At 43.9% G+C, this 27536-nt stretch overlaps 1 protein-coding gene across 1 annotated transcript in view; it reads right to left on the bottom strand.

Annotated features, from left to right (window-relative positions):
- The window catches only part of IGF2R (insulin like growth factor 2 receptor), a 103525-nt gene that overhangs the window by 50133 nt on the left and 25856 nt on the right, over window positions 1–27536 (bottom strand). The window contains exons 3-13 of the mRNA XM_063096166.1: window positions 25267–25391; window positions 23574–23672; window positions 18077–18209; window positions 15714–15843; window positions 13789–13894; window positions 11040–11202; window positions 10654–10819; window positions 9592–9695; window positions 4058–4222; window positions 2111–2251; window positions 670–813 (exon numbers count right to left, since the gene is read on the bottom strand). Of these exons, the coding sequence (XP_062952236.1) occupies window positions 670–813; window positions 2111–2251; window positions 4058–4222; window positions 9592–9695; window positions 10654–10819; window positions 11040–11202; window positions 13789–13894; window positions 15714–15843; window positions 18077–18209; window positions 23574–23672; window positions 25267–25391 (1476 nt within the window). The remainder of the gene's footprint in view (window positions 1–669; window positions 814–2110; window positions 2252–4057; window positions 4223–9591; window positions 9696–10653; window positions 10820–11039; window positions 11203–13788; window positions 13895–15713; window positions 15844–18076; window positions 18210–23573; window positions 23673–25266; window positions 25392–27536) is intronic.

Here is a 27536-nt window from a genome sequence, read left to right as displayed (position 1 = left end):
AATCCAAAAATACAAAATTTGAAATGCTCCAGTGAACATTTCCTTTGAACGAGATTGTTGGTGCTCCAGAAGTTCCAGATTTTGGAGCATTTCAGATTTCAAATTTTCGGACTTGGGATGTTCAACCCATACTAGAGGTCTTCAAACAGTTCATGAAAAGATTCATATTAACTTTTAATCCTATTTTTCCACAAACTTTCTGAAGTATCCTCGTATATATATTTTGAGTCAGTAAAAACAACGTAACTCTACAAAGGCAAGTAAAAACGAACATTGTGTCTACATGGTGAGATCACAGGCAACATTTTAAAACCATTTATGACTTCTCCCCGCTTGGAGGAAGTTAAGCAGCCTGCATGACTGACCCCATATCAGTCCTAAGGAAGAGGAAGCCGTGCTGAGACTCACAACACATTTGCAAAATTACAACACAACTCCCTTTTGACACTATATGGTTTCTCCATTTCTGGACTGGTTCTGGGCCGGGGGTATGGGGGGAAATCCAACTGACCCATCTCCCACCACCAAAGATTCTGGAACCTAAGTGTTCAGCACACCCTTTCCTATCTGATCACCTTGGCAGTGGCCGAGGAAGAGTAGAGAAATAAAGTATACAGGCACACCTGTGGCAAAAGCCACTAAAACATTTCTTTTTTAAAAAATTTGTACCTGGCTTGCACACAAGTGTGATATTAGTTTTTATTTTCTGGTCCACACCACAAACATCACCATCTGAATAAGAGAGTTGAATGTTTCCCTTCTCTTTTGTGGGAGGAGAGACAAATTTTCCCAGATTTTTACTTCTATTCTTATCTGGAAAAGAGAAGGGGGGTGGGGGACAGAAGACATGTTTAAAAGTGATCAAGACACAGACAAAGAGGTTCAAAAATCAGCCAAAACCCAGCTGTGCACCAAGGCCCCTCCTCCAGCCTGCCTAACCCAGCTGAGATGGTTAGTGGGTTTTCTTGAGTGATGCATTTGGCTGGGCGGTAACAGCCATATTGAGGACTCAAGGCCACTCCCAGGCTTAGCAGGAAAGTGCCACGAATGACACACAACGTCCTCCAAGCACGAGACAGAATGGCCTGCATGTGCGTCATGACCATCTGTGAAGTAACACTATCCTCTATTTTCAGGGCCTCAGCTACCCCAAGACACAAGGTCTTTTGAAAGCAGGCCCATGGAGTAAAAGTCTGTCTCATTACCAAAGCAGAAACTAACTAAACCTGCTCAGCAACCCTGGCAGGTGGCCACTTAGTTCTTGCTTCAGTTGCTTTTTACTATAAAGTATTAAAACTCTGTCCCCAAGTCCTTCTTAATGAAGACACAGAGGTGTCTGAACCTGCTTTTGAAGACACACCACCAATTCTGAATACAGAGTAATTCCTAAAATCTAACCAAGGCTTGCAATTCCTTATCAAATGTTTCTAACAGATTCTCACGACCCATCACCTGGAATTTTCAAGGTGTGTATTAAATGACAACAACTAATGTGCTAAATATCTATATCAAATTGAGAAGTCTCTGTATGACAACTCAGGACCAAAATAATTAAAAAGAAGCTAAGGGTATAATACTCTTATACAAAGGCTACGACTGAGATTCCACCACCCTTAAAGTCATAATAACTTTTGAACAATTTCAGGCAGTAAAGTTGTTTAAAAAAATCAAAATCAGGGCCGGCCCATGGCTCACTTGGGAGAGCATGGTGCTGACAACACCAAGTCAAGGGTTAAGACTCCCTTACTGGTCATCTTTAAAATAAATAAATAAATAAATAAATAAATAAATCGAACAGTTTTATGCAGTACTGGCAATGTTAGTCTTCAGGTTACAAAATGAAAAGATGGCAAAATAGTTTCCAATGTGGTTTTTTCTATTCCCAGTTATGGCTTTGGCCAACTTCAGGATTTCAAAGTGCACCAAGCAGTCACTGACATTTGAGACATTAAAATCTTTTTCTTTATCATCTTTTATATGTTGAACCCAGAAAGAGGGGGCTTAGATACACCACAGAAGGATTTTCCAATTCACTCCAAACTGGATACAACCCAGTTCTGCATGCTGTTAGGGCAATAGTCCCTGGGAGCGTCCCTTAGGTTCAGCTCACCTACTGCGCACACAGCAGCATCTTCAGGACAGCCTATGGCCTTGCCTTTCTGCAGCACTCTGTGACAGATGTTAATGAAGAAATGCTTCTTTTCTGTTTCTGTCTCGCTGCCATCCACGGCTTCCCAATTCTGTTCCGATTCTGTAACAACAACAAATTTCTTTTAGCCAAAGGCAATGGTTATTCTCTGTGAGTGACATCATAAATGTAGATTAAGCCAAAGATCAAGAACTCAAAGTCACTAAGCATTCAGTCACTAAATTCCCCAGAACCAGCAGAACAGCATGGCACTGATAATGCACCTGCTTCAAACCCCTGGGAAGGCCCACATAGCTGAAAGGAGCTGTGACCTCTCACACATACACAGAAGGAGAGCAGCACATGGGCTAGGAGCTATGGAAGGCAAATGAGGTGGATATGGTCGCTGAACTCACCAGGCTCACAAGCCAGCAAAGTGAACAGACACTGATCAGAAACCTCCAGGAGGCAGTGCTAAGAGCACAAAAGCAAACCATCCCACAAACAGTCACTGAAGGAATAAACTAGAATTGTGTGTGAAAGAGGAGAAAAGGTAGAAAAGGTAGAAAAATATATGTTCTTATTTGAAAACGCTCTTTCTGCAGGTGGGGGACTGGGGTTTAGAAGGCAAAAACCCAAAGCTCGTCAGTGGTAATGCAGTACTTTTGTAGGACTACATTCCCACATCAACAGCCTAAAAGAAACCATACAACACTGTGCAGGTAAACAAGGACCTGCCCTAAATGCTGAAAGTTTGTGTTGAAGTGGGGGGTGGATGGTAAAGTCATAAAAGGGAGACTTTAAGCAGCAGGGAAGGACATCAGCCCTCACCTCAGCTTCCTTAGGGTGATCTACATGCAAATGCTAGAGAAAGACTACAGATTCCTGGAGAACCAGAGCTGTGTCAGGAAGTGTGAGTAAGTGTATCTCTGCATCCCCCACAGATCCTATGTTGTGTCTCATACACAGTGATGTTATTAAAAAAAAAAAAAAAAAAAAGTTGACTAGAGGTATGTAATAACAGCCACTGAGTTTACTCTAAGAAACTCAGGTCTGGAGAACAACTTGCTCAGGCAAACACTGCTGGAAGTGGCAACACGAGCCCCCGGCCAGGTCTCTGATTCTGAGACTGGAGCTCTTTCCATTTCCTAGACAGCCAATCTCTTCATCAGCACAAATGCACCAGAATTTAAGCAAGGCACCATCCCCAACAGCTTAGAGGACGTTTACCTCCTAGAGTACAAAGAGCATTTACTGCCAAGACAACTCATTAACATACAGCATTTACGTGGAGCTACTGTGTCCCATGTTCAAAGAAAAGCTCTCAAACATTCCACAAAATACAAACTCCTCCTTCACACATTGTGTTTTCCAGACCAGATGGGACTCAAAAGACATGAGTGACAGTCCTGTTGTAGCTGGTAACTATGCAACTCTATGCAAGTCCTTAGGTGAGATCTCCCCCTTACAGACACGCGACTGGCTTCTATGTACCTAATCCTAGGGCTGCTAAAACAATAAAACCAGAAATCCCCCTGCAAGATCAGGTTATCCCTGTTAGAAGCTCCCATTATTATTCTGTCTTCTCTGTTTCCTGCTAAATTCCAAGCCCCTTGAGGGCAGGGCTTGTGCTGTCAGGATCAGTGCTGTATCCCCAGGCCATTGTCTGCCCTGTCCTGCTACACAGTGTTAAGATAAGCCAGAGGTAATCCAACTAGAAAACAATAAGGCTGATCTCAAATTCAGGTATTTCACTTCTCAATTCAACCACTCCTTCTAATAATTCGTATTGCTATGTGAGAAGGGAAAAAGAGCCATCATACAAGTAGATGAAATTGAAGAAAATAGTAACAGCATGTCCAAAAGTATTCCTGGGAAACTGTCGCACGAGTAAACAGACTGAGATCCTCATGGCAAGGACAGCGCTACCTGAGTGGCGAACCAGCATGGACAGGTCGTAGTGCTTCCTCCCGTCGGTGGCACTGCAGAGGAGGTCTTCCTTCTCTTTGACACAGGCGTGCTTCGTGTCCCAGGTGAAGAAGTAGGTGCAATCCACCTCTCCGGTGAATACAGGAGTCCCTGTCCCATTGTTTCCTGTACAATTGGAAGGGAAATATAAAACTCCATTATGGGACCAAAACCGAGGAATGTCTATGGAACACGGGAAGAAACAGTAAACAGGACGAATGCCAATGTCCAATTAAAAATTCAAGTCTAGATTTTTAGAGACCCTCAGGCTCAGAGATTAGAGTGGCTTCTATTAAGTTTCAGACACTCAAATGTAAGCCCCGGCTGGCAGGCTGGCAGGCCCGTGTCCCTTTCATCTTGGTAGAGCGGTATCAAGTAGGCTTGATAGAAAGCTGTTCACAACACACCCAACTAGGAGATGAAAAGAGGATGAACAAGGACTGTGGGAAGAGAGCAACACGGCAGGCCCCTGCTGCTTCCCGGGCTGTGGCCAGCCTCTGACAGACTCATGAACATCTCTGGGTAAGACCAGGGATCCACCAAAACAAGGGCAGAGACCAGGGCTCTGGTTCCAAGAGTGCCACTACCTTTATGATGTGACTATAAGCAAGACAAGTGCCATAGGACTCATCCCTAACGTGAAAGCAGAAGAATACAGAACATTTACAGCTCTTCCGGCTGCACCGTGCTGTCTACGCCAACCCCACAACATCAGAAGCACCCCTGCAAACGCTGTCAGTGCCCTGTGACTTCGCCGATACACTCTGCTCAAATCAAGACTCCTCCTCTTCCACCATCCAGAGTGGGCCCCATAGATTTCCCCTCTGTTGGCCGCAACAGTTCAGCTCTACCCTGAAAACCAGCTCCTCATGGGCCACTTCCCCATTCCATGCAGCCTGGGATTCTGCAAACTTTGTTGACTTTACCCTCTCAGGAAATACTATCCCTTCGCCTTCCCAGGATGGTGGGCCGCTGGCACAAAGCTCCTTTTTCCACCCCTTGACGGTTTAATAAATAATCCTTGTCTGGACCTCCCACGTGATTAGCCTCCTTGACGTCTGCTGTCCTGAGTTGTTGAATGTGCTAAGGGAAAGGGAAATGAGATTTCTGTACCAAGGGCAAATGATGTTTCAATTGCAATCTCTATTAAATCTTTAATATCATAATCAGTATAATTATAATACTAGCAACAGCAGCTAACCTATACTGAGCCCGATCTGGCTCAAGCACTGAGCTGAACATCTCTGCTACATAAGGGTTAGCTACACAAAAACAGGCTCTGTTTTAAGTACCTTACACATATTAATGTTTTTGAGCTTCAAAACCCAATGGCATACGTACAATATTGGCCCCACTCTGTAGATTTATGGTGGCCAAATAATTTGCCTATGGTTTCATAGCTAGAAAATAGGGGAGCTGGGAATCAAACCCAGATGGTCCAACCCCAAAGCCAAGCTCATAACCACGAGGCAAGACCTCCCCACTGTACTGTGGGGTTTTTTTCTATTTTTCTTTTTTTTTCCGTTTTGTTTGGTCGGTTGGTTTTGTTTTGCTTTTAAATAAGCACTTTAAGCCATTCTCTTCCTTCCCCATCGCCCCAAGCTGGGACCATCAAGCTCTACCTGTGAACTAACTCAGTAGCTCATTCAACTCTTTTCAGCTCACCCACATAGTTAACATGCAGTTTAATCCTACTGGATTCACATTTCACTGTTTGCAAAAGATCTGTGTTTCTGCAAATTGGAAGCATTCACTGTGTTTTTCTTTTACCAGAGAAATAGTCCTAGCACTCATCCCTGCTTTTGAGCTGGTTTTGCATGACATTCACTCATGATCGACAAGGAGGGTCCATTTTAAATAACCGTCAGATTGCGTCTCACTTGCATTCTTATTCTGTTCCTCAAAGAGTTTTAGCAGAATAGTAAGCTAAAATCCCCTCTTCCAAACAACTTTGGTTTCTTTTCAAACATAATGGGCTTTGCGTTCGGGGACCACTATTCCTGGGGCCTATGGTTTCTGTCCTTCCATCAACAGATTAGCATTAGCTTTTCACAACCTTTCCCTCACCCACACAAATCCCCAGCGCCTGCCTCGCTCCCGAGGCTCCAGTTTATTCCCCACCCACAACCTGAGTGGCCTCCTGGTACCTGGATTCCATGACCAGCTAAAAGCGAAGGGAAGTTTTCCAGTGGAACCAAGGAGCTCTCTGCTACCAATTACCAAACTGGTTTAACTTTCCCTCTAATCTCCATTTCCCAGCCTCCCTTGCCTTTGAGGCTGGGTCAAGTGACTTAGTTCTGGCTCATTTATCTTATTTTGTTTCTTTGACAGCTGACTGACACAGGGATCAAACCCTGGACCCCAATGTTATCAGCACCACACTCTAACCAACTGAGCTAACCACCCAGCCTCAGCCCACTAAAAAAAAAAAGAAATATTGTTCCCATTCTGCAGAGACCATGGAGGCCAAGTCTACACATGGCAGCAGCATGAGATGGAAAGAGCATAGGACCCTCAGTGACCACATGGAGCAGAAACTCACCTCTTGCCCCCTTCCCACTGACCTACACTGAACTTAATAAACCTTTAATGTACAGAGCCACTTATATTTGTGGGTAGTTTTTTATTAGCTTATCCTGTTTTACTCTTCCTCAAAAATTATCTAATGTCCTTATTCTACAGGATCACTGACAGTAAGACATCGCTTTACCGCAAACTAGGTCTGAGTTATTGAAACAAATGGTAAAAAACATTATGACCAAAAGAATAAACGTATGTACCTTGTGTCTTGAAAATGCATGAACCTTAGATTCATAGGCATAAGTAATTCCTGGAGATCCAACTTAAACTATAAACCACATTACATTATAATACATGGCCAACTAACACCCATTCACATTGAAAAATACGTTATTATATCTAACCAATAAACACAGACTCCACCAAGGAAGGGATTTTCTCTAAAAACTCTAAACTTTAATTCGAACAAAATAATAATAAGATAGTTTTACAGTACGTAGTTTGCTCCAAAGTTTGGAGTACTGAATCACAGAGATGGAAGGAATCATCAATATTTTATAACCTAACTCCTGCTTGAGAGGCTCAAAACGCCCCACCAAACAACTAACACCTCTTTGTCCCCGCTCCTTGTTCCAATCCTAATGAAAAGAGCCAAGTAAAACATGGATTTTTCGAGACTGGGATATCATTGTTGATTTGTCAGGTACAGTGATGGTACCAAGGCTACGTAAAAGAACGTTCTTTCTCAGCATCAGGTGGAGTGACGGGATCCAACAATGAGAAACGGTTTATGGGAAGCAAATTTGGCAAAACACTAATCGCTGTAAGAGTGGTAGGGATATATTTTCATTATAGTATTCTTTCTACTGCTATGTTTGAAAATGTTTTTACTAAAAAGGAAAAAAAAAGGCTGTCTCAGCTTTCTTTTTTCAAGTCTCAGGCCATCTGGGTTTTAGCTTTCCAGGCCTGACTCTTCACTGTCCACACCCCTCTCCCTGTGAGTCCCCAACTCCATACCCTTCTCATGTTCTCCTGGGTCATCCAGATCTTTCTGGATCATTATTCTATCCTCCCAGCATCCCTGAATGAAGTCAGCACACTCTCAGAGATCTTGGCCAAGTCACTAATAAAAAGCCCTGAACAGAAAAGGGACAATGGAGGTAATGACAAGGTTGGAGGAAGACGTGGACCACGAAGTCGGCTGACAGCAGAGCAAGCCAGGCCACAGGGGTCCGGGAGAGCCAACGTGGGCACCACAGCCGCTGGAACCATGCACCTAAGGAGCTGGGGACACGGAGTGAGAAGCAGCTGTATTCCCCAGGGACTGGGACGCAGAGCAGGAGGGTGTCATTCAGAATCCAGCAAGGGTCTTCTAGAGCAGGCTGAGAAGACGTGAGGAGGACGGAAGAGAGACGACGAGCCCGAGGGAACCCCAGACCCCAGCCCAGGCTGCCTTCAGCACCTCCCTCCTGGTAAAGGCTGAGTGACAATCCATGGCAGCAGCTCCGTGCCAGCATGCTTTACTCTATACCTCAGTCCTGTTCCTTATTGCTGTCTGCTTCTGGCCTGCGAATGCCTGGAGAGTCTCTGTCTCCATGGCACCCTCAGGCCTCACAGGGCAGGAGCAAAAAGGTACTTAAAAAATGTGTGTACTGTGAAAGCGTCTTCAATGAAAAGGAGCCAGCAAACATATTCCAACGGAAGAGCAAAGCTACATGCGGGAGTCAGGAGGGCTGAAGGGCAACAGTGGATCCTGAGAACACACGTGGCCCTGAGGGCAGGTGCAAGGACAAAGAGACAGCCCTGCCCTGCCCTGCCCCAGGCGCTCAGAGCTCAGCACTGCTTTCACACTGACGCCTGACCGTCTACCCAGTGCTTCGTGACCCGGGCTTCGGCTCACGTCCCGCGCAGCTGCCTCTCCTGGGTCCTGCAGTGAATCATGTAGGAACCTGCCCGTGACCAAACTGTCCAAAGCTCTGCCATAGAAACATACAAAACAAACAGAAGGGACAGCCAGAAAGACCCCCAGGGGCAGGGCAGCCACGTGTGCTTGGACTGGTTGTACAGAGAGGGCTGGAAACCAGGCTCAGCTCCAGGATGAGAGCTCTGTGCAGAGGCAGTAGGCTTTTGGAGGCGCCTGGGGCCTCAGCCTGGGGGCAATACATGGAACGGACCTCTGTTGATAATGGAACCGTTTCCCTCTCTGCAGATGCAAGCTCGCCTACAATATTCCAGATACCATCAGCAGCAAGGCTTTTTGAAATGCCAGTGCCTTGGTGCCTCAAGGATGCTTCTTTTTTTGTTTTTTGTTTTTTGTTTTTTCTGACTGGTAAGGGGATCGCAACCCTTGGCACGGTGTGGTCCGCACCACGCTCAGCCAGTGAGCGCACCAGCCACCCCCATATAGGATTCAAACCTGTGGCCTCGGCGCTACCAGTGCTGCACTCTCCCGAGTGAGCCATGGGGCCGGCCCCAAGGATGCTTCTTCTAATCACTAGGACAAAGTCATGCCTTTGGCTTAAATTTGCCCAGTGACATCTTGAGACCCCCAAATCCAAACTCTACCAAAGGGCCACCACTCTGCAAAAAGGGTTACCTTGTCACTCATTACATAAAAGAAGAGGCCACCCATTCAAAGTTGGTGAATAAACCCACCTCTGCTGCATCCGTCCTTGCTTTAGTGTGCGCCAGAATTCAAGACAGAAACCCTTTCCCAGCAAGCCCAGTGCTGGGCCCACTCCCAAAATAAACAGAGAGCAGAGGAAAATGGAAACAGGATGTGTGTGTCTTTGGAGGAGCGGGGGTGGGGAGGGTGTTACTCCAACAGTAAAACTTAGTCTGGGGGGCTAGAGGCGGCCAGGACTGAAGAAGCACCTCTGACCGCTCCATTCAGCGGTCCACTTCCAAGAACGCACACGTATGCACACACACCCACTGATGCAGAGAGTCGGGATTAAGCCCCAGTACACACTCACCTGCATTTTTATTACACTCAAAGTTTATGACGCTCATCCGCTGGAAGCCTGAGCTGCATTCATCGCCTCCAAAATATATCAAGGTGAGGTCTCCGTCAGAGTATCTGGATTTGTGTGAATATACAGACATGTTTGATAGAACGAAGGAAAAAACTTGAATTTTTTAAAATGTCTACATTAAGCCTTTTGCATACCATCAACAAATCACTACTGACATAAAACAGCAAGCTCTCTAGCCAGCTGGAGGAACATGTCTAAAGGAAATGAGTTCCAAATGTACAGGCTGCTCGTCCTCTTGCTTCAAAGTAAGAACTGGTGGGAAGAAAACGCTGAAGGTTGAGCTATGAGCATGAAGACTCCTCTTGCCCCCACCTCTGAACCTTGTACAAAATAAATACTGTCCACGAATCTGACAACCTTTTTTAGCAATCGTCATAAACACAGTCTTACTGAGGAACCCTGGGCAAAACTCATTTTCAGAAAACTGCACTTTCCCGCTGCTTTTGTGAAGGTAACCACCAAGGTAAGGGTCACAGGAATTGTGCCAAGTGCATATTTTTAGTTGCTAAAGACGTTTGTATAATGCTAACAGCATTTCAGATTCTCAAATGGACAGAAAAAAATCAAAACTCCTCAAAAACATAAATTTTAAAATACAAAAGCGTAGGCTGGCCGGTTAGCTCAGTTCGTTAGAGCAGGGTGCTATAACGCCAAGGTCAAGGGTTTGAATCCCTGTACCGGCCAGCTGCCAAAAATAAATAAATACAAAAGCCGTATCAACTGTAAACTAAATAATTTTCCTATGATATGGTTCCTTACAAACAATAGCTTTATAAAGCGAACAGTTCTAACAGCAGCACTATTATTGTAAAGCCAGGAAAAACATCCAGCTGCTAAGTGACAAATGGCAACTGGCCTGAGTCCAACAGGAAGGAAGGCTGGCTTAACTGATTTTCCTGAACTTTACGGAAAATGGTAGGAAGAAGACGACTAGAAGTGTGTGTTATGGTTCACAAGATATATACAATGCACTCGAAAACTGCGCAGAAGCCGCATACACACCGCAGAGTTTGATTCTGGTATCTTCCTGCTACTTTGACTTGAGTGGAATCGCTCTTTTCCACTTGGCAAACTGCAGCTTCTTTCTTATTACAGATCTGTGCTACAGTTTCCCCACAGACGTTCATATAAAAAAGATATTCTTTTCCATCCGAAGTATAGTGCAAACCTGAAGAAAGGGAAATAAACGAGAAGAGGCTTTCTTCCATCCGTAGGAATTGGAAAGTTACTGCATTATTTTAGCCAAACCCAAAACTGGCCCAAATGACGGTTCTTTCCACCCCAGCAGCATGGACTGCCTCAGCCCCTACTGTTCTGTTCCCCTCTCCCGTGTCCTTTCTTTCTAAGCAGCACCAGGAAGCAGGGCAGAGCAGAAGGTGCCCACTTACCTCTGTCCTGGGCGAGTGGGCGGAGGTCAATGGCGATATCGTGCTGCTCACTGCTCAAAGAACAGGTTTTACTTTCTAGGTAATCTCTGTGGCAGGCATACTCAGTAATCCACTCAATTTCGTAGCGGCAATTGGATTTAGCAGTGAGTTTGGGAATGGTACCCTATGAGGAACAATTTGAAAGGAACAAAATAAGAATTTTTTAATGCAGCTTAAATGCAGATTTTCTAAGCTTCTTCTGAAACATTAAAGATGTTTTGGGTTTTTACATTTTTCTGTTCCCGTTTTGTGAATCATAATTGCCCCTAACACATTTTGATTATGTGACTTCACTCCATTTTTACATTTTTTTATTATTGACTTTTTTTCACTTTTATTTTTTTCCATTTGAATTACAACAACTCCATTTCCTTTCCGGTCACCTTCAGAGCAACACTCGAGCTTCAACTAGTGAACCCACCCTGAGCTCTGCATCATCTGACAATCATTATGACCTTGGCAAGCCGTGATGAGTCAGGATGGCACCTGGTCCATTCATTCTCTCCATGAGAGGTGCCGAGTGAACACTGGCAGGTGTGTACACATCCAAGAGACTGTCCACAACCCCTTTCCTAAGACTGACAAAGGGGTCTTGGGCACCACCTCCTCTGTACTCAAATCTGCTCCTGGGTAAAGCCCCAGCATCACACATCCGCAAACCCAGATTCTGCCATTTTGCTGCCAGAGAGCTGCTTTTACAAACCGGGAGCTCTGACACGTCTCTGGTGTGAACTGTGAAGGGTGCTGATGAGGTCACACCACTCATTAGAGTATTACTGTCATCTTTTCAATTGTCCTTGAGAGGAATGTTTTACTGGCTTTAGTACCAGGAATAGTTGTGCTGCTTCTAGGCACCATTCATTCCCTAAATATTTACTGAGTACCTACTACGTGCCAGGCACAGTGCTAAGTATAGGGTTTACAAATAGGTCACACAATTAGTAAGTTGCAGAGGTGTGAGACCAATCCTCTTCTGTCTGACTCAGAACCACGCATTTCTCAGCTCGGCTCAGCGCTGTCTGACATAAAGCGATGCAGAGCTGAGTGCTACATGAGGGAAGCCAGACACAAGCAGCCACGGACTGCATGACTGCATTTATATGAAATGTCCAGAAAAGGCAAATCTGTAGAGACAGAAAATAGACTTGCGGTTGCCAGGGCTGGGGGTGGGAATGGGAAGGAAGAGACTGCTAATAGGCATAACGTTTCTTTGGGGGGGGCGGTAACAGAAACATTCTAAAATTGAATTGTAACAATAGTTGCACAATTCTGTAAATATACTAATAACCATTGAATTGTGCTTAAAACAGGTAAATTTTACAGTACGTAAATGCAATAAAGCTTTTTAAAAATATCGATATGACAAGGTAAATGCTTACGACTTATCAGCTCCTAAAAGCATTCAATGTGCCAACGTAAATTCTTAAATAAACCTTCCAAGTATTACAGTATCCAAACTCATTTAACACAAGTTCTGCCCAGTAAACAGTTAAGCTAGAAATGAAACTTCTAGACCCACTAATAACAAATTAGCCTCCTCTTCCAACACCAAGAAATGCCTCGTACCCCGAGGAAAAAAAAGGAAGGAAACTCCTGATTCTCTTAATTGTCTCAGTGTAAAATTATTCTTACTAAATACAAAACAAATAAAAAATGAAAATCCTAAAACCACTACCAGCTTAGAACGTATCACCAGGCTTAAAAGATTTCAATTCACATCTGTAAGTACAAATGGAAAGTATAAATAAATATTCTTCAACATTCACATTCAGAACTAATGTCGGCCCATCGGTCCTCGTTAAGCTGAGGGCACATAGATGTGGAAGTCCAGGGACATAAAGTCGAAAGCTGAGCCTGGAGTGCACTTTTGTCTCCCTATCCCCCACACACAAAACAGGCCAGCTGCCAGCCTGAAATCAGAGCAAATTCCACATTTGCTGGGGGAAGGGGAGTGTGGTTCTCTAGTGAAAGAATTCAGCCCCCCTGCTTCATTCTCATAGAGGAAGGCAGAAATCACTGCAAGGAAAGCCCCACCCCTCCTCCCTGAGGGAGGCCTCCTCTCCATCAGCCCCTGAGCCTGTTAAAACACTTAACCAGCAAATGGATGCGTGCAAAGGCCTCTGGGCTACAGACACTCAAGGACAAATAAGACTCCCACTACCCTCAAGGAGTTTACAACAGTGCTAGAGACCTCATAAACCGCTGGAGGACAGAGTAATAAATCTGTGAGTGTGAGTGGAGGAAGGCGGGTGGGAGGGGAGCAGGGGCAGAACTGGAAAGGAGGAGGCAGTGAAACTACCCCCGTAAGAAATTGCAGGCTGAGATTATACTTACGGCTTTTCAACGATGCACTAAAATCGAAGTAACAATAAGAATAAAACAATCTATCCATGAGCCACTTAGAATCATCTCACTCAGACTACAACAAAACACCCTCCCACCTTGATATATGCAGAGGCCCCTCTGGGTTGGTGCATATGAACCGCCCGTCCCCCAATTCCCCCTTCTGCCCCTCCTCGCTGTGACCCTCCCCCAAGTAGCAGGATCTATCCCAGGAAGCGGGTCTCCTCCTGAGACCACCAACACCCTTTCTGACTGCCCCCCTTTCCTGCACCCAGGCCTACCCTGCCCCAAACCCAGACTCCTGTTCATTTAGGCAACCCAGGCTACTGTGCCCTGCTTTTAAGACATCTGGAGACAAGACACTTACCTCTCTCCGCTGTGATGGGCAAACAAATGTAATAGTTACTGCTGGGCTGTGACCATCACAAAAGTCTAGCTGTCCTACCTCTTCCTTCATGTAACTCAGGACAAGCCTGCAGGACACACATTGAGAGAAAAGAGCATCACAAAAGCATGAATTACATACAAATTAATGTGCTGTCCTGAGCATTCAGCACATTCACTCGAGGGACAGGGGGACCTAGGAAACATGAAAATGTAAAACAGCTATAGTATACAATAACTACCACATTTCTACTTGGGAAAAACATTTAAAATAAACTTCAATGAGCACCATTTTTAAAAAAAAATAAAATAAAATGACCAACATGCAAATTTGAAATACAAAGAAAAGCTGTTTGAGTAAAACAAAGAAAAGGGTTTGTAGATACCTAACAAAACAATATGAACACAGACAGCAGGCCAAGCACATTTTTGACCACAAGGCCCTAGGACCGTTTCCTCTTTAAATAACATCTGAGTGCGAGCCAAAGATCTTTACTTTCTTTTTTTAAACGTAAAGATTACCGAGAGCACCAGCCCAGTGTCACACACCTGGGTCCTCCCACCACCCACCAGGAAGGGTCCGGCGCTCTCACTGTGGAAGGCGCCGCTGCGCCTGGCCAGCCAGCTGAAGGACAGTTGGAAATAGATGACCTGCCTCTTCTCCCGAGATTAGCTCAAGCTCTCCTCAGTGTCCCACATTTTATCAGATCTTCTCCAGCCCTCCCAGGATCAGGAATCCACAACTTGTCACTGAGGACACTGTGAGGGGCTGAATTGGTTCCCCTCTCAATTCATATGTTAAGCTCAATTCATATGTTAAGTCTTAGCTACCACGTCTCAGCACGTGACTGTATTTGGAGATAGAGCCTTTAAAGAGGTAAATAAGTAAAAATGAGGACAGATGGGTGGGCCAAAACTGATATGGCTGGTGTCTTTATAAGAAGAGGAGATTAGGACAAAGACCTGCACAGAGGGAGACCATGTGAGGACACAGTGAGAAGTTGGCCGGCTGTGAGCCAAGGAGCGGCAGCAGAAGAAACCAGGTCTGCCGACACCCTGAGTTGGACTGCCAGCCTCCAGACTAGGAGGAAATAAATTTCTGTTGTATAAGCCACCCAGTCTGTGATATTTTCTTATGGCAGCCTGAACAAACAAATACAGACGCACACAAAAAAAATTCCAAACATTTTTCACTCTAGGTTATGCTCTGGTGTTTGCTGGGAACAGAAGTGCAATCTGTTATTGTAACAACTCCTACAATAACCCTGACATGCCACTAGCTCCAGACCAGAGGAAGCCGCAACAAGGCATCTACCAAAGGCCCCTGGAACAGGGTAATCGAAATCCTTGATCTAAGTTCAGAACGTGGTCATGTGCAACGTGCCGGAGAAGAACATATTTCTGCCAAGTCACGGGACAGTAGAAGAGCATATGTAAACAGCACGGCTTATTATGAGGAACAAACCATTGTCCACTGGGAACCAGGGTGCCCACCGTGACCCGGTAGAGGAAAACTGCACCTTGGAAGGTCCCCAGCAAACTGCCCTCCTGCCTCCTGCCCTCCAAAGAACAGAGAACTGTGGACACAAAAACAACTTTGCAGGTGACTCACAATGCAGAATATGAGAATGCACCATTAGGTAGGTATCACTGCATGAAGCAAATATGTGTGTGTATTATGGACTGGATCATGATACATACTCTTACTGCTACAAGAGACAAGTGATTAGAAAGCGAGAAACAAGCAAACCAGTCCCCGCGATGCCCAGTGACCACAGCACACGTGAAGGGGTAGTTCTGCAGGGACTATCCCAAGCCCTGTTGAAAACAGATGTTCTTGCAGCTCCCTAAAAGTCAGATTCTTGTTGAGGATTAAAAATGTAACCACGGCAGAGGCTTCAGACTAACCTGTCCTTGCTCACGAGCTTCAGTCCCTCCTTGGGCTGGCCAACATCAAACGCCTGGTCTCCTCTTACCAGGCAGGCAGCGGTGCCAGAGGGACAGCCACGCAACTGTGGACTGGAGTCCCGCAGTGAGTCTGTAAAATATCACATATTACATTAAATCAGATCGAGAGTCAGGAGTGGTAATCACATGTACCCTTAGGCCCAGGGTCCCTTTAAACAAATTACGGAACTTTTAAAAGTCTCCTTAAGTCACCATTCTGAGACGCTGGCAAGCCATTAACCTCTCTAAACAAAGCACAGGGTGAAGGAATGTCCAGCACTGGCTCTGCACCGGGATGTACGAGGTGCCCAGTACACAGGGACTATTCCGTGCTGCCTCGCAGGCTTTGGGGAGGATTACAGACAAGAACACACCAATGTGCCTAGAATGATGCCCAGGCTTTACAGACTGCAGCAGCAACAGCTCAGCTGACTGCGGCCAGGCCTCTGTTTACCTGCATTACTTCCATCACCGCTGGGGGCCTCACACACTTTTGGGTTTACTTATTCACTGTGTAACCTTCCTCTCCTTGACTATAAGCTCCAGGAAAGCAGGAACTGTGGTGTGTTCTGCCACGTGTTTAAGGCTGTCACCAGCACCTAAAGTACGGCTACTAGATGGTAGAAGTTCAAAAAAATCTTTCTCCCATGAATGAGTGACTAACATCACCTGCCTTGGGCTTTACTTGCCTTGTCAATTGAAGAGGAAGGGGTAATATTCCTTCTGCCACAGTCACTGGCTAATGAAAAGGGAAGCAAACCTTTAAACTCTCCAGCCCTCCAAACAGAGGATGACATGAAACTTCACTCAACGGGCTGTTTGCTACACATACAGGCTCTACCGGCCACAGGCTTCTCGCCCTCACGGGGATGAGACTGCTTGGTTTACTGAAGGCAAGAAGCAAGGCAAGTGCCCCGGACGTGCAGGAGCTGAGCACACGGCAGCAAAGCCGAAGCTCTATTCGTGGGGTTTTCAGGGCTGCACTCAAACTTGGTGTGAGGACCGGGCCAATTTTCTGGGGATGGAGAATGTCTGAGCAAAAACTGGGGCACCTCTAGTACGAGTCAAAGTCATTAAAGTTCAACTAAAATTGCTAGGAAATTGGAGAAAAAGAAACTTTTATAAGAAAATATCCAGTGAATTCAGATAATCCCCCAAATGACAAAAGACCAGAAATTTAAATGTTTTCCAAACCAAACAGCACTTTATTTCAGAATTCAATAATCTATAAGACTCTTTAATTATTAAAAACCATTTAAGATAAAGACTTCGTCTACTGACCTTGTTTCAAAGTTCAATAAAGCCTGTCCTTGGAGACCAAAAGAGTGATGTAATAACCCAACACACAAAAAATATAAAATTATCACTGGTCACTTCTGGTGAGCCATGTGTGGGGTATATTCACTATTTTTAACTATTTGGAAATAATACACAAACAAGATGACCCATAATGTATATGCACAATTTAAAGAATAACTGTAAATTAATATGCGTGTACCTACTACACAGCAATACCCCATGTATTATTTTTAAAATTTTTTTCCAAACTTTTCTAAGGCCAAAGTAGTATGTACTTTGTGACAGACGGAAACATAAAGAAAACACTAGAAATGACCTTTTTATCAGTTAACCATCAGCAACATTTACTCATAGCACAGCCACTGCTAGCACTGCAGAAAGACAAGCCCTGGCCTATGGGGCTGACAAGCCACAGCCCTGAAGAGAAACACGAAGTTAGGCTTCAGAAGCCTCACTCAGTCATATTAGCTACAGGCTAGTTTAAAGGCTTAGTAAAACTTTTCATGGCCCTTCGTAGATAAAGACCAGTACAGCCTTTAGCTGATTTAGCAAAGATACCCAAGCTTCTCACGCCAGTTCTGGCATCTACAGAGAAAGCCAGGGAAGAGGTTGGCCAGGGCCAACACATGCATCATGACCAAGTACCCAGAGGCTTTGTCACCCATTGTTTCCTTGACCTGTCCTACAACTCACAGCCAAGGGACTCAGAGACACACAGGAAGACCAACCATTCCTCACTACGGAATCCTGAAACCCTACATGTCTGGCAGAGACAACACATGAAACGGACCCATGGCTTAGATGGAACTGCAGGGGCCAGGGAGGAGGCATGGAATCAGAGCTTACTGGGGAAGGAAGAGCGGGCTGCGCAAAAAGAATATCTTTTGGGACAAAAGCTTTCTTAGAGGGCCTCATTTGTGACATGTACATCCAAGTAGGAAGAAAGGTGGAAGGGCAAAGATATTGAAGGCTTATAAGAAATCCTTCACCACCACCACACACCCCAATTCCACGAAGATTTATACCTATGTCTCTACAAACGTTGATAAAGAGAGAAGTGTCCGGATCAGAGTCATCCACCAAGTAGCCACCACTAATCTTGATCAGGGGATTTAAATCGTGCTTCCTCAGCTCCTCATCAAATGCATAGCATGGCACCTGGAAGAGAGGAAGGAAAAAGTGAGTCCTCAACGCATACCGCGGGACGAGCAGGTCAGAAAAGCCTGCAAGGGATGCCACACAACACCAGTATCCACTCCTTAGGGTCTAGCAGGCCATGATGTCCCCCTATGACAACAAAGCAAAGCAAAGGTGGAAGAAGGTTTCAGCTTCTCTACTCTGTTTTCAGTTTCTCTTCTCACCCACTCCAAGGCTGTGCTCCGGCCATCATCTCCTCTGCTCGGCAACTGGATCACCTCTGCACTATGCTGTGATGTCCTCCCTTGTCCCTCCACCCCGCTCCGCTATCTTCCCGTGTCTCCAAATTTATAGCAAATTCCTCTGACTGTCCCTGCTCATCGTCTGCTCCTGCTCACTCTCCATTCCCTCTTGGACACAGTCACATCAGGTTTCTGCCCACTCCCTGCCCCCAAACCACACCTGCCAGGTCACCAACACCCTCCTTGCTGCCTGATCCGATGTCCACGCCTCAATCTTGCCCTCGCATGGGCCAAACGGCATGTGACGCTGCTACTGTTCTCTCCTTCCTGAAACCTTTCTTCACTTTGCTTCCTGGCCACCCAGAGCCTCCTCATTTCCTTCTGCCCTACTGTCGCTCTTCCTCAGCCTCCTGAAAACATTTCCCATCTTCCTTCTGACTCTAAATGCAGAGGTGCTCCACAGCTTACTTATCAGACCTCTTCCCTGTCTACACCCATTCCATGCGTGGTTTTAAATACCTGCCAATGATTCCCAGATTTAGGTTTCGAGCCTTGACCTTTCCCCAGACACAGCCAACAACAGAAGCTGTGTTTATGAGCACAGACTCTGCAGAATGCTTGGGTTCAAACTGTGGTGCTGACACTCCGTGTGACCATAAGCAAATGTAACCTCTGTGCCTCGGTTTTTCCATGTGTCAAATGGGAATGATGACAGTAATTACTTCACAATGTTGGTTTAAGGACTGAATGAATTAAAGGTCGATTCATTGCCATTGCTTACTGTCGTCACCTGGATATACAAAGACATCTCAAATTTAACATACTTAAAATGAACCTTTGATTTCTCCCTCAAAACCTGCCCTTATCCCAACATTCCCTGTCTCAGGAAATGAAGCAATCATTCCACCAGCTGCATGGGCCAAAACCCTGAGGCTACCCCGCAGCCCTTGCTTTCTCTCTCATTCCACATCCAACCATTAGCAAATCCTGTCCGTTCTACCTTCAAACTAAGTCCCAGATCTTCCCGCTCCTCATACCTCCACCACAGCCACCCTGTCCAGGCCACCTTAGTCTCCGGACTAAAACGGTCTCTTCACTCGTTCCCAGTTCCAGCTTTGATGGCCTCCTAACCACCAGCCCATGTCTCCTCAACCACAGGATTGATCTTCTCAAGGTAAATTAGGCCACATTGCTCCCTGATCAAAAGAGCTTCCCATGACGCTGAGAATGAAATTCGAACTCCTCCATGATCCCTGACCCCAGCTACCACTCTCTCTGGCTCCACGTGGCCACACACGCCACTGGTTGCACTTCCGCCCCCTGGAACTCGATGCTCCCTCTATCTGAGCTGTGTTTTCCCTGAATATCCACAGGGCTCTCTCCCTCAGTTCATTCAGGTCTGGGATGAAACACCACCTACTTAGCAAGGCCTTTTCTGAAATAGCACTCTCCACCTCTCTCAACTCCCTTACCTGCCTCTTTTTGCTTCACAGCACTGAGGTATCTAATACCAGGGACTGCTATGTGTTGACTTGTGAGTTTCCTCCCACTAGAATGGAAGCTCCTTGAGCTTGGTTAGGGCCCAGTCACTGCAGGAGCCCTAACCAAGGCTCAAGACAATACCTAGAACACACCAGGAGCTCGATAAATCCCTGCTCAATAAAATATGAGGACGAGTTCCTCCTCTGGGCATCTTAATCCATCTTTACTTAATTCTAACTTATGACCATTCTCTCATCCCTAGAAACTAATGGCCTTTGTATTTTTAAAATGTCAAGAAACCCATTAAAGTTGGCAAGACTCTATAACCTAAGAGTTCTGCTTATTTCTGAAGGAAAAACATCAATGCCCAAAGATGTACCGAAGAATAAAAAAGACCTTGGTCACCAAGTTAACAATATCTACTGCCATGACTTTACTTGAAACATCCCTTTAAATTTTATTTCCAAAATAATACATTGGTATCTTTTTAATTGCCTCTTCCAAGGAATAGTCTAAAAATTCATGTTCTCTGCAAACACTTCAACATAATTAGTTTTATTACTTTCCATGGATAAATTTCCCAAAATTTTATCTTTCAGACTGAAGCAAATCACAGGCAGTTCTGTTTACAAAAGTTAACTGCTTAAAAATTAGCTTCCAAATTTTTCTTAGAAAGATGCTATCAAACCTGCAGGAATGCTCTAACCCAATAAATATCCTTTTTCCCCAGTCTTGTTTTCAGAGATCTCATGGAGACCTAATGGAGTAAATCAAACAACTTGCACCTCCTCATGGCTTCGGAGGCACACAAACTCATTTCCACCACATCTTTAAAGCCAAGGCTCCCACTGCCTGAAATGCTTCTCAGACACGAGTGATTTCACTGTTAACTGAGAAGGTTGGAAACTCCAGTGCTCAGAGGGCACAGGCACCAGAGCCCATGTTTAAACGCCACATTGCACATAAAGGCAATTAAAATAAAAGTTATTACTGCAGACTATGATTGGGTTGCGGTGAAAAACAACCACAAGGGTCCATAATCTCGCAAATCTAAAGCTTGTCATCCCACAGTGAGATCCTATAAAGCGTGAACTTGAGAGGGGAGCGAGTGGGCTGGCTGGTTGGGATGGGAGACGAGAAGCAGTGCTCTAGCTAGCAGAATGAGTGCCTGAGACAGACAGGGAGCGAGACGGCACAGGGCAGGAGAGACAGAGCCCAAACTCAAACCAGCCCCTTTCACCAGGATGCTTGGAGGATGCCAAGTCAGCAAGACCTCCAGGCACCGCTGCTGTCTCCCCACCCCCAGAGGGAAGACACGCCTAAGGCAGGCCCCCCAGAACTGGAGCGCCCGACGGAAAAACAAGCCAGGCTCCAGGGAACATCCCCCCACTTCCTGCCACGCTGGGCACAGCAATGGAGACATTCATAAGACCAGGACTTCAGCAGCCTGGAGAAGGCGGTGGCATGCCAGCGTCAACACACCACGCACGGAGTGAACACAGCTAAATGTTGTTTTATGTATATTAGTCTTTCTTATATAACTCTGGTGAGGCTACTAGCACGCCAGGTCTGAATTTTATAAGTTCCCAAGAGAGCTATGGTAGGGGATGCTATGTATAAAATGTTTTAAAGAAATAATTATCTTTAAAAGCCCCTACCAGAATCCACAGACCACGCGCTGTAACAGCAGTTTTAAAAGACACTGTTTGGAATTACTACACTCTTTGCCCATCAAATCAGTCTAAATCTGACAGGGCAAAACCAACGAAAGAAATAAAGAAACATCAATAAGACGTGGAAATCAAGACCATACCGACACTAAACCAAAACAAGATTTTTTTTTTTTTTTTGAAGGAATGAGTGTTTTACAAACACATAAAACTTATAATGTATTTCTTTTAAGTTATCATACCATACCCTGCAAGGTGTAATCAAATCACACCAAACACGGAAAGAATGGCATATATTTTATTAAGGTTTGTTAAGGGTGACAGCACTATATTGTTAACAGTCATTATTCTCTTCTCTTCTTTCCATCTAATTTATCTTTCCGTAAGGCAGAAAAAAACTGAGCTAGTGAATATGGTTACGTCCTCCATACCATTATTAGTCTATGGGCTCCCCGAAAGCAGAACCATTTCAAAATGTAATGGAATTCCTTCCTCCTGCTTAGCCCACAAACAGCCTCTCAGTAAATGAAAACTGCATGAATAAAGCCCCAGTTGCCAACCACACCTAAAGAGATAAGTGAGAACAAACTACAGTTCTCTTGCATCTCCAGCTCAGCTTCTGAGAGAAACTAAATGTCACTGTTTTGAGAAAAACACAGACTATATCTCCCCACTCCACCCCACAAAACTATTTAGAATATGAATGTTTTCCGTAAAGGATCTTTTCTTAGGCCTTCTGGGTCACGTAGGTCTCTGTTGCATATTCTTTGTTTTTTCACAATCCTGTAAAAATGTCAAAACCACTTAGTTCTGGAGCTGTACAAAAAAAAAGGGCCAGGGGCAAGTTGTTGTTTACTTATTTTGGAAAGCAAAATTTTTCCCTAAGTGGTAGAAGACACAATTATCAATTCAGGAAAGTGAGGTAAGAGAAGCACTCAAATAAAACAGAAAAAAATGGGTATCACTATCAGGTTGGAGAATCAGAGCCCAAGAGAGCATCTGTGGGGCCGAGAGAGGTGGGGTGTCCCAAGAGAGTAGAAGGCACGCTCTCTGCAGTCGCGGCCTCCAGCGAGAAGTGACTGAGATCCAGCCAAGTGGACACTTGAGGACGACTATCCCCCATCCCCACCCACCCCCAAATGGATTTCAGGTTCGAGATGCTTTTCCTGCCGCTAACGGTACATCATCAAACAGCTTAATCTAAGTTTTAAAACTTAAAAGTTTAAATTTGACACCACCTCCAAATATTGGCCTTAATTCTTTCCACTTTAAACATTTTTTCCTCATTGGGCATTCCTTATGCTCTTTTCTGGGAGGTGACATTTCTCCTCTTCCATTTCCACATCAAACTACCTCTTCTTTTATAGATGGCCATATGAGAAAAATCAGTGATAATATATTATTCATAACTTGACTTGACTTTTAGAACAAACAAAGAGTGGCAATAACAGTAACAGTAATCTAGTCTTGGAGGTGATCCAGCAAAGAATATGAGGGGTAAGAACACCTGGCCTGGATTCACAATGCATCAGAAGCCACCCCAAGGCTGAGGAGAGGGATTTAACAATGAAAATAGGCAGAGGGGACTTATCAGAGTAGGGTGCACCCCAGGTAGAAATGAAGTAGTCGAGGTCAGAAGCAGATGGCTCCTGTAGGTAGAGTGAACAACCTAAACCTAAGCCCAACCATGTCACTTAATTTATTGAGTTTCGCAGCACCAGAAACCAAGAACTAACTTGCCTTATACGGGTGAGTCATTCTTTTTCCAATCTGGACCAAAAATCATATCCTATAATATATTACATGCCCTGTCCTAAAAATAAGAACCACTCGGAAAAGTTTTAACAGTTAAATCACATGGTATCTCTGCTCAACTGGAGTTTAAAAACTAATAAAGATCTTCACCCCAAAAGGTTAGAATTAGTATTTCAAATCTTAAAGGTCCCCAGAGTATACTTCATAAGCATATAGCTTTAAAGTTCCTTAGTTACCTCTTTATTAGCTTTAAATATGTCTTTCTTGCAGGCTGCAGTGGTCTTCCACTCAAAGTAATGCACACATTCTGTTGCTGTTACAAATTCAGGAGTTCCCTATTTAAAAAAATAAATTAAAATAAGTTACCATACTTCATATCGTCAAGTTTCTTTTTTAAAGTTAGAACACAATAAAGGCGAATAAAAATAAAGTAGCAGCAACAAAAAGGGTGGGAAACACAACTGTTCTAGTTAAACAAGGTCACCAAGAATTTCCCAAACCCGAAAATCCTGAGACAAAAGCTTCATGAAATCATGTTGGAATTTTAGCACAACTGGTCCAACATTGTTCTACTGCCCGAATTATCCAAGCACAGTAAGCTCCTGGGAAGTGAGCCTCGGAGTTGTCTCTCTTGAACTGCACATGTTCTCTTCACCAAATGCCAACAAACTCAAAGCCAAAAGCATGAGCTCACGCTTCCTGTGAGGAGGCCCCTGCTAGGAGCCCATCTGCATCGACGGGCCGAGTTAGTGCAACCGCCAGGCAAGGGAGTGAGCCTAGTCTCGCTTCAGACCCCACCCTTGAGGGTAGCCCCTCCTGTCAGGCTGCAACCAGGGCCGACTCCACACTGGTCAACCACAGTGCCACTGGGTGACACGTGGCACAGCTAGAATTAACATCCACACTCCCACGTGCAAATCCTAAAGGGTTCTCCTTTATAATTCTGTTTCTTGTACAGTAAACAGAATTCGTAAAGGAAATTAAAGCTAAAACAGCAGATAGCTTGTTCTATAATATAATTCTTCATAGTTCATTCTGCTGCAAACAGATTCTTTTTTTTATGTTCTCAATATGTACAACAGTACAATTGATAGACTGGTCCAAAACTAACAATATTAGTTTTATTTTCAAAGTTCTTCAGATGAGATGTTATGGCCCTGAAGATGTAAGGGTCACTACACCAAATTCTAAAATGATATTTTAAAGCAATCTGGTAGCCATATAAGTTTTACTCAATCTGACTGACTAAAGTCAGATTGAGTAAAACTTAACACTTGGGTTCTTACTCTAATTCCAGAACTTCATAGAATTTGTATACCAACTGCTTCCTCTAAAAGCTAGCAATTATTTACTGTAAGTTTCTTTCTAAAAAATAAAGATTAAAACTAACAAATCACACACAATGTGCCCATAATAAGAACAAGCATCATGCTTTACACAATTATGTTCCCTTTAAACACCAAGTAATACCCAAAAAGCTTGGGAACACATTATTCACTGTCCAGGGCTTCTCTGAAACAGACGTTGGTTTCTCTGATTTTGGGGAGGGGGGGCATTTTTTAATATACTACACACATTGCCCTATAACCTATCAAAATGAAATGCTGGGAGAAGAGATTTTAGAAAGAAAAAAAAAAAAGTATGCCTGTGACATAAACATTAAACAGTGCTTTGAGTTTCAACACACTAATCACTTTGAACTGTGTTCTTACACAGGATGTGGCTCAAGTTCCACTTAAAAGTTGTAACTAAGTTTGGGATTTGTTGACTTATTGGTTCTAATGGCAATGGTGATTAGGTTGGGATTTTGTTTATTTGTGTTTTTTCTTTCCTCGCTTATTCTCTCTGCAATGTCTCTACAGCAACAATGCCCAAGAGGAAGACATTTTTAACAAAAGAAACAGATACAGTGTCTCTGTGTGGACTCACCAGGGTTTTCCCACACAGGAAGGTGATGCTACTCTGGACTCTGTGATTGGCGCTTTGCTGCTCACAGTTCACTGTTGTGTTGAATTCCAGAAGAGATCTGGTTACACTTTTCAAAAGAGAGTCACCTATTTGGAGAGGAAAGAGAATCAACAGGCTATAAAACACACATAACCATAAAGCTATTTCCAAGGATAAGCAAATTAAAAGTGGCACGGTAACTTATCTGAAAGCTTGTAAACTTACAAAATTGTCCCTTCCCCAGAATTCTCCATCTCAGAAATGGCATCTCCACCACCCAGCTGTTCAAGCCAAACACATTGCCTTGAGTCCACACTGAACATGTCAGAAAGCTCTACAGGTTGTATCTCCACCTCAAATTCATCCACATTGCTCCATCTCTACTGCCACTCACTCCACTTCCACCTCTCAGCTGGACGCTTGCAACAACCTCCTAAGTAGTCCCCCTGCCTCCATGCTCTCACCATCCCCCTTCCCCATCCACCTTGTGCCAATGAGATCTTCAAAAACATAAACCAAAATACATAACTCAACTGCTGAAACTCTCCAATACTTCCCATCATGCATGCTATAAAATCAAAATTCTTTTCAAAGGACCACAGGTAGAGTGACCAGGTCTCAGTTTATCTGGGACATTACTGTAATAATCCAGAATAAAAAGCCTATATAAAAACCAACATGGGGGTTGACATAGGAATATGTACAGTGACAAACAGATGAGAATAGAGACCAACAGACTAGAAAAGAGAGCACAGAGACACATGTGTGTATCAAACTTTGAATATGACAGAAGTAATACAACAGGTTGGTGGGGAAAGAAGTGTCCAATAAGTGGAACTGGAAACAAAACAATTATCCATATGTAAAAATAAAATTGGGTCCCTACCTACCATTGCACACAAAATCAACTCTAAGTGTATTAAAAACATAAACATCAAAAGCCAAACTTTGAAACTTGATAGGAAATATCTTTTAGATCTTATTATAGGAAAAAAATTTAAGACTTGAAAACATTCACCACAAAAGAAAAGATCGGTAAAGTTGACCTACTCGATTTAAGGTTTATATTTATAAAAACAAACAGCTTAAAGAAAACAGAAATAACTTATAAACTGGGAGATACACAGAACTGGCAAAGAACTGGCATCAAGAGTATCTACATAAACACACATGCAAACAAATATCTTTTTTTTTTTTTTTTTTTTTTTTACAATTCCAAGAAATGAAGGACGATAAATGACCTCTGGCTGAGAAAGCACACAGCATGCCAAAAAAGAGAGATACAGTCAATTTTAATATCAAAGACAAAGAGAAAATTCTAAAGATTCCAAAGAAAAAGAATACACTACAAGCAATAGAGAACCCAATATAAAATGGACAATACACGATCAAACAAACAGAACAAAAAGGTATGTCAATAAACATGAGCATGCGGAGGAATGTTCGGTGGTATCACCAGTGATCAAAGAACTGCAAATCAAGACCACCATGCCATGTCATCCCCAGCACCCCACTGGCAAAAATCAAATACCAATTGTTGGAGGTGAGATGGTCGAGAGCTCTCCTTGTTGCTGGTGGAATTAGTACAATCACTATGCAAGTCAGCACGACATTAGGTCTTCAAATCGAACATTCATGTATCCTACGTGACCGAGCTATTCCACTCTTAGGTATACACAAAGAGAAAACCACACGTATATACGTAACAGGAAACGTGAAAGAATACCTAGTACTCTTCACAATAGCAGAAACCTGGAAACAACCCAAATGCTCAACGGAAGACTGGATAAATTAACTTTGGTAGATCCACACGATAAAATATTGCAACAATTAGAAGGAATAAAGCACAGCGAAAGACAAGAATATTGTTGTTTGTAGCAGTATAACACTACTGTTTTAAGTCCCCAAAAGTTGCACATACGACGATATACACTTTTTATAAACACACGTACACCTGTTTAATCAGAAGTTAGAGTAAAAAATTTTAAATACAGTTTGCGGGCTAATGATTACTTCCAATAGAGAAATAAAGGGGAAAGAATGAAACACGTAGTCAAACAGTGGTTATTGTCAAGATCCTCGATTTTCTTAGGCACAGGGCTCACTACAAAACAACTATTTTTTCTTAAATAGAAAAAGGTTAGCCCACAGATTAATAATGATGAACGTGTATCACAAACTGGGGATGAAAACTGATCTAATTCTACACATGCACCTGAGGTCGGGGGGCTGGGGACGAGGAAGGGGCCCAG

This window comes from Cynocephalus volans, chromosome 5 (genome assembly GCF_027409185.1).
Source record: "Cynocephalus volans isolate mCynVol1 chromosome 5, mCynVol1.pri, whole genome shotgun sequence".
In the NCBI taxonomy this organism is placed as follows: Eukaryota; Metazoa; Chordata; class Mammalia; order Dermoptera; family Cynocephalidae; genus Cynocephalus; species Cynocephalus volans.
The sequence above is the reverse complement of the archived record's forward strand: the minus strand, read 5'-3'. Positions and strand labels throughout refer to the sequence as shown.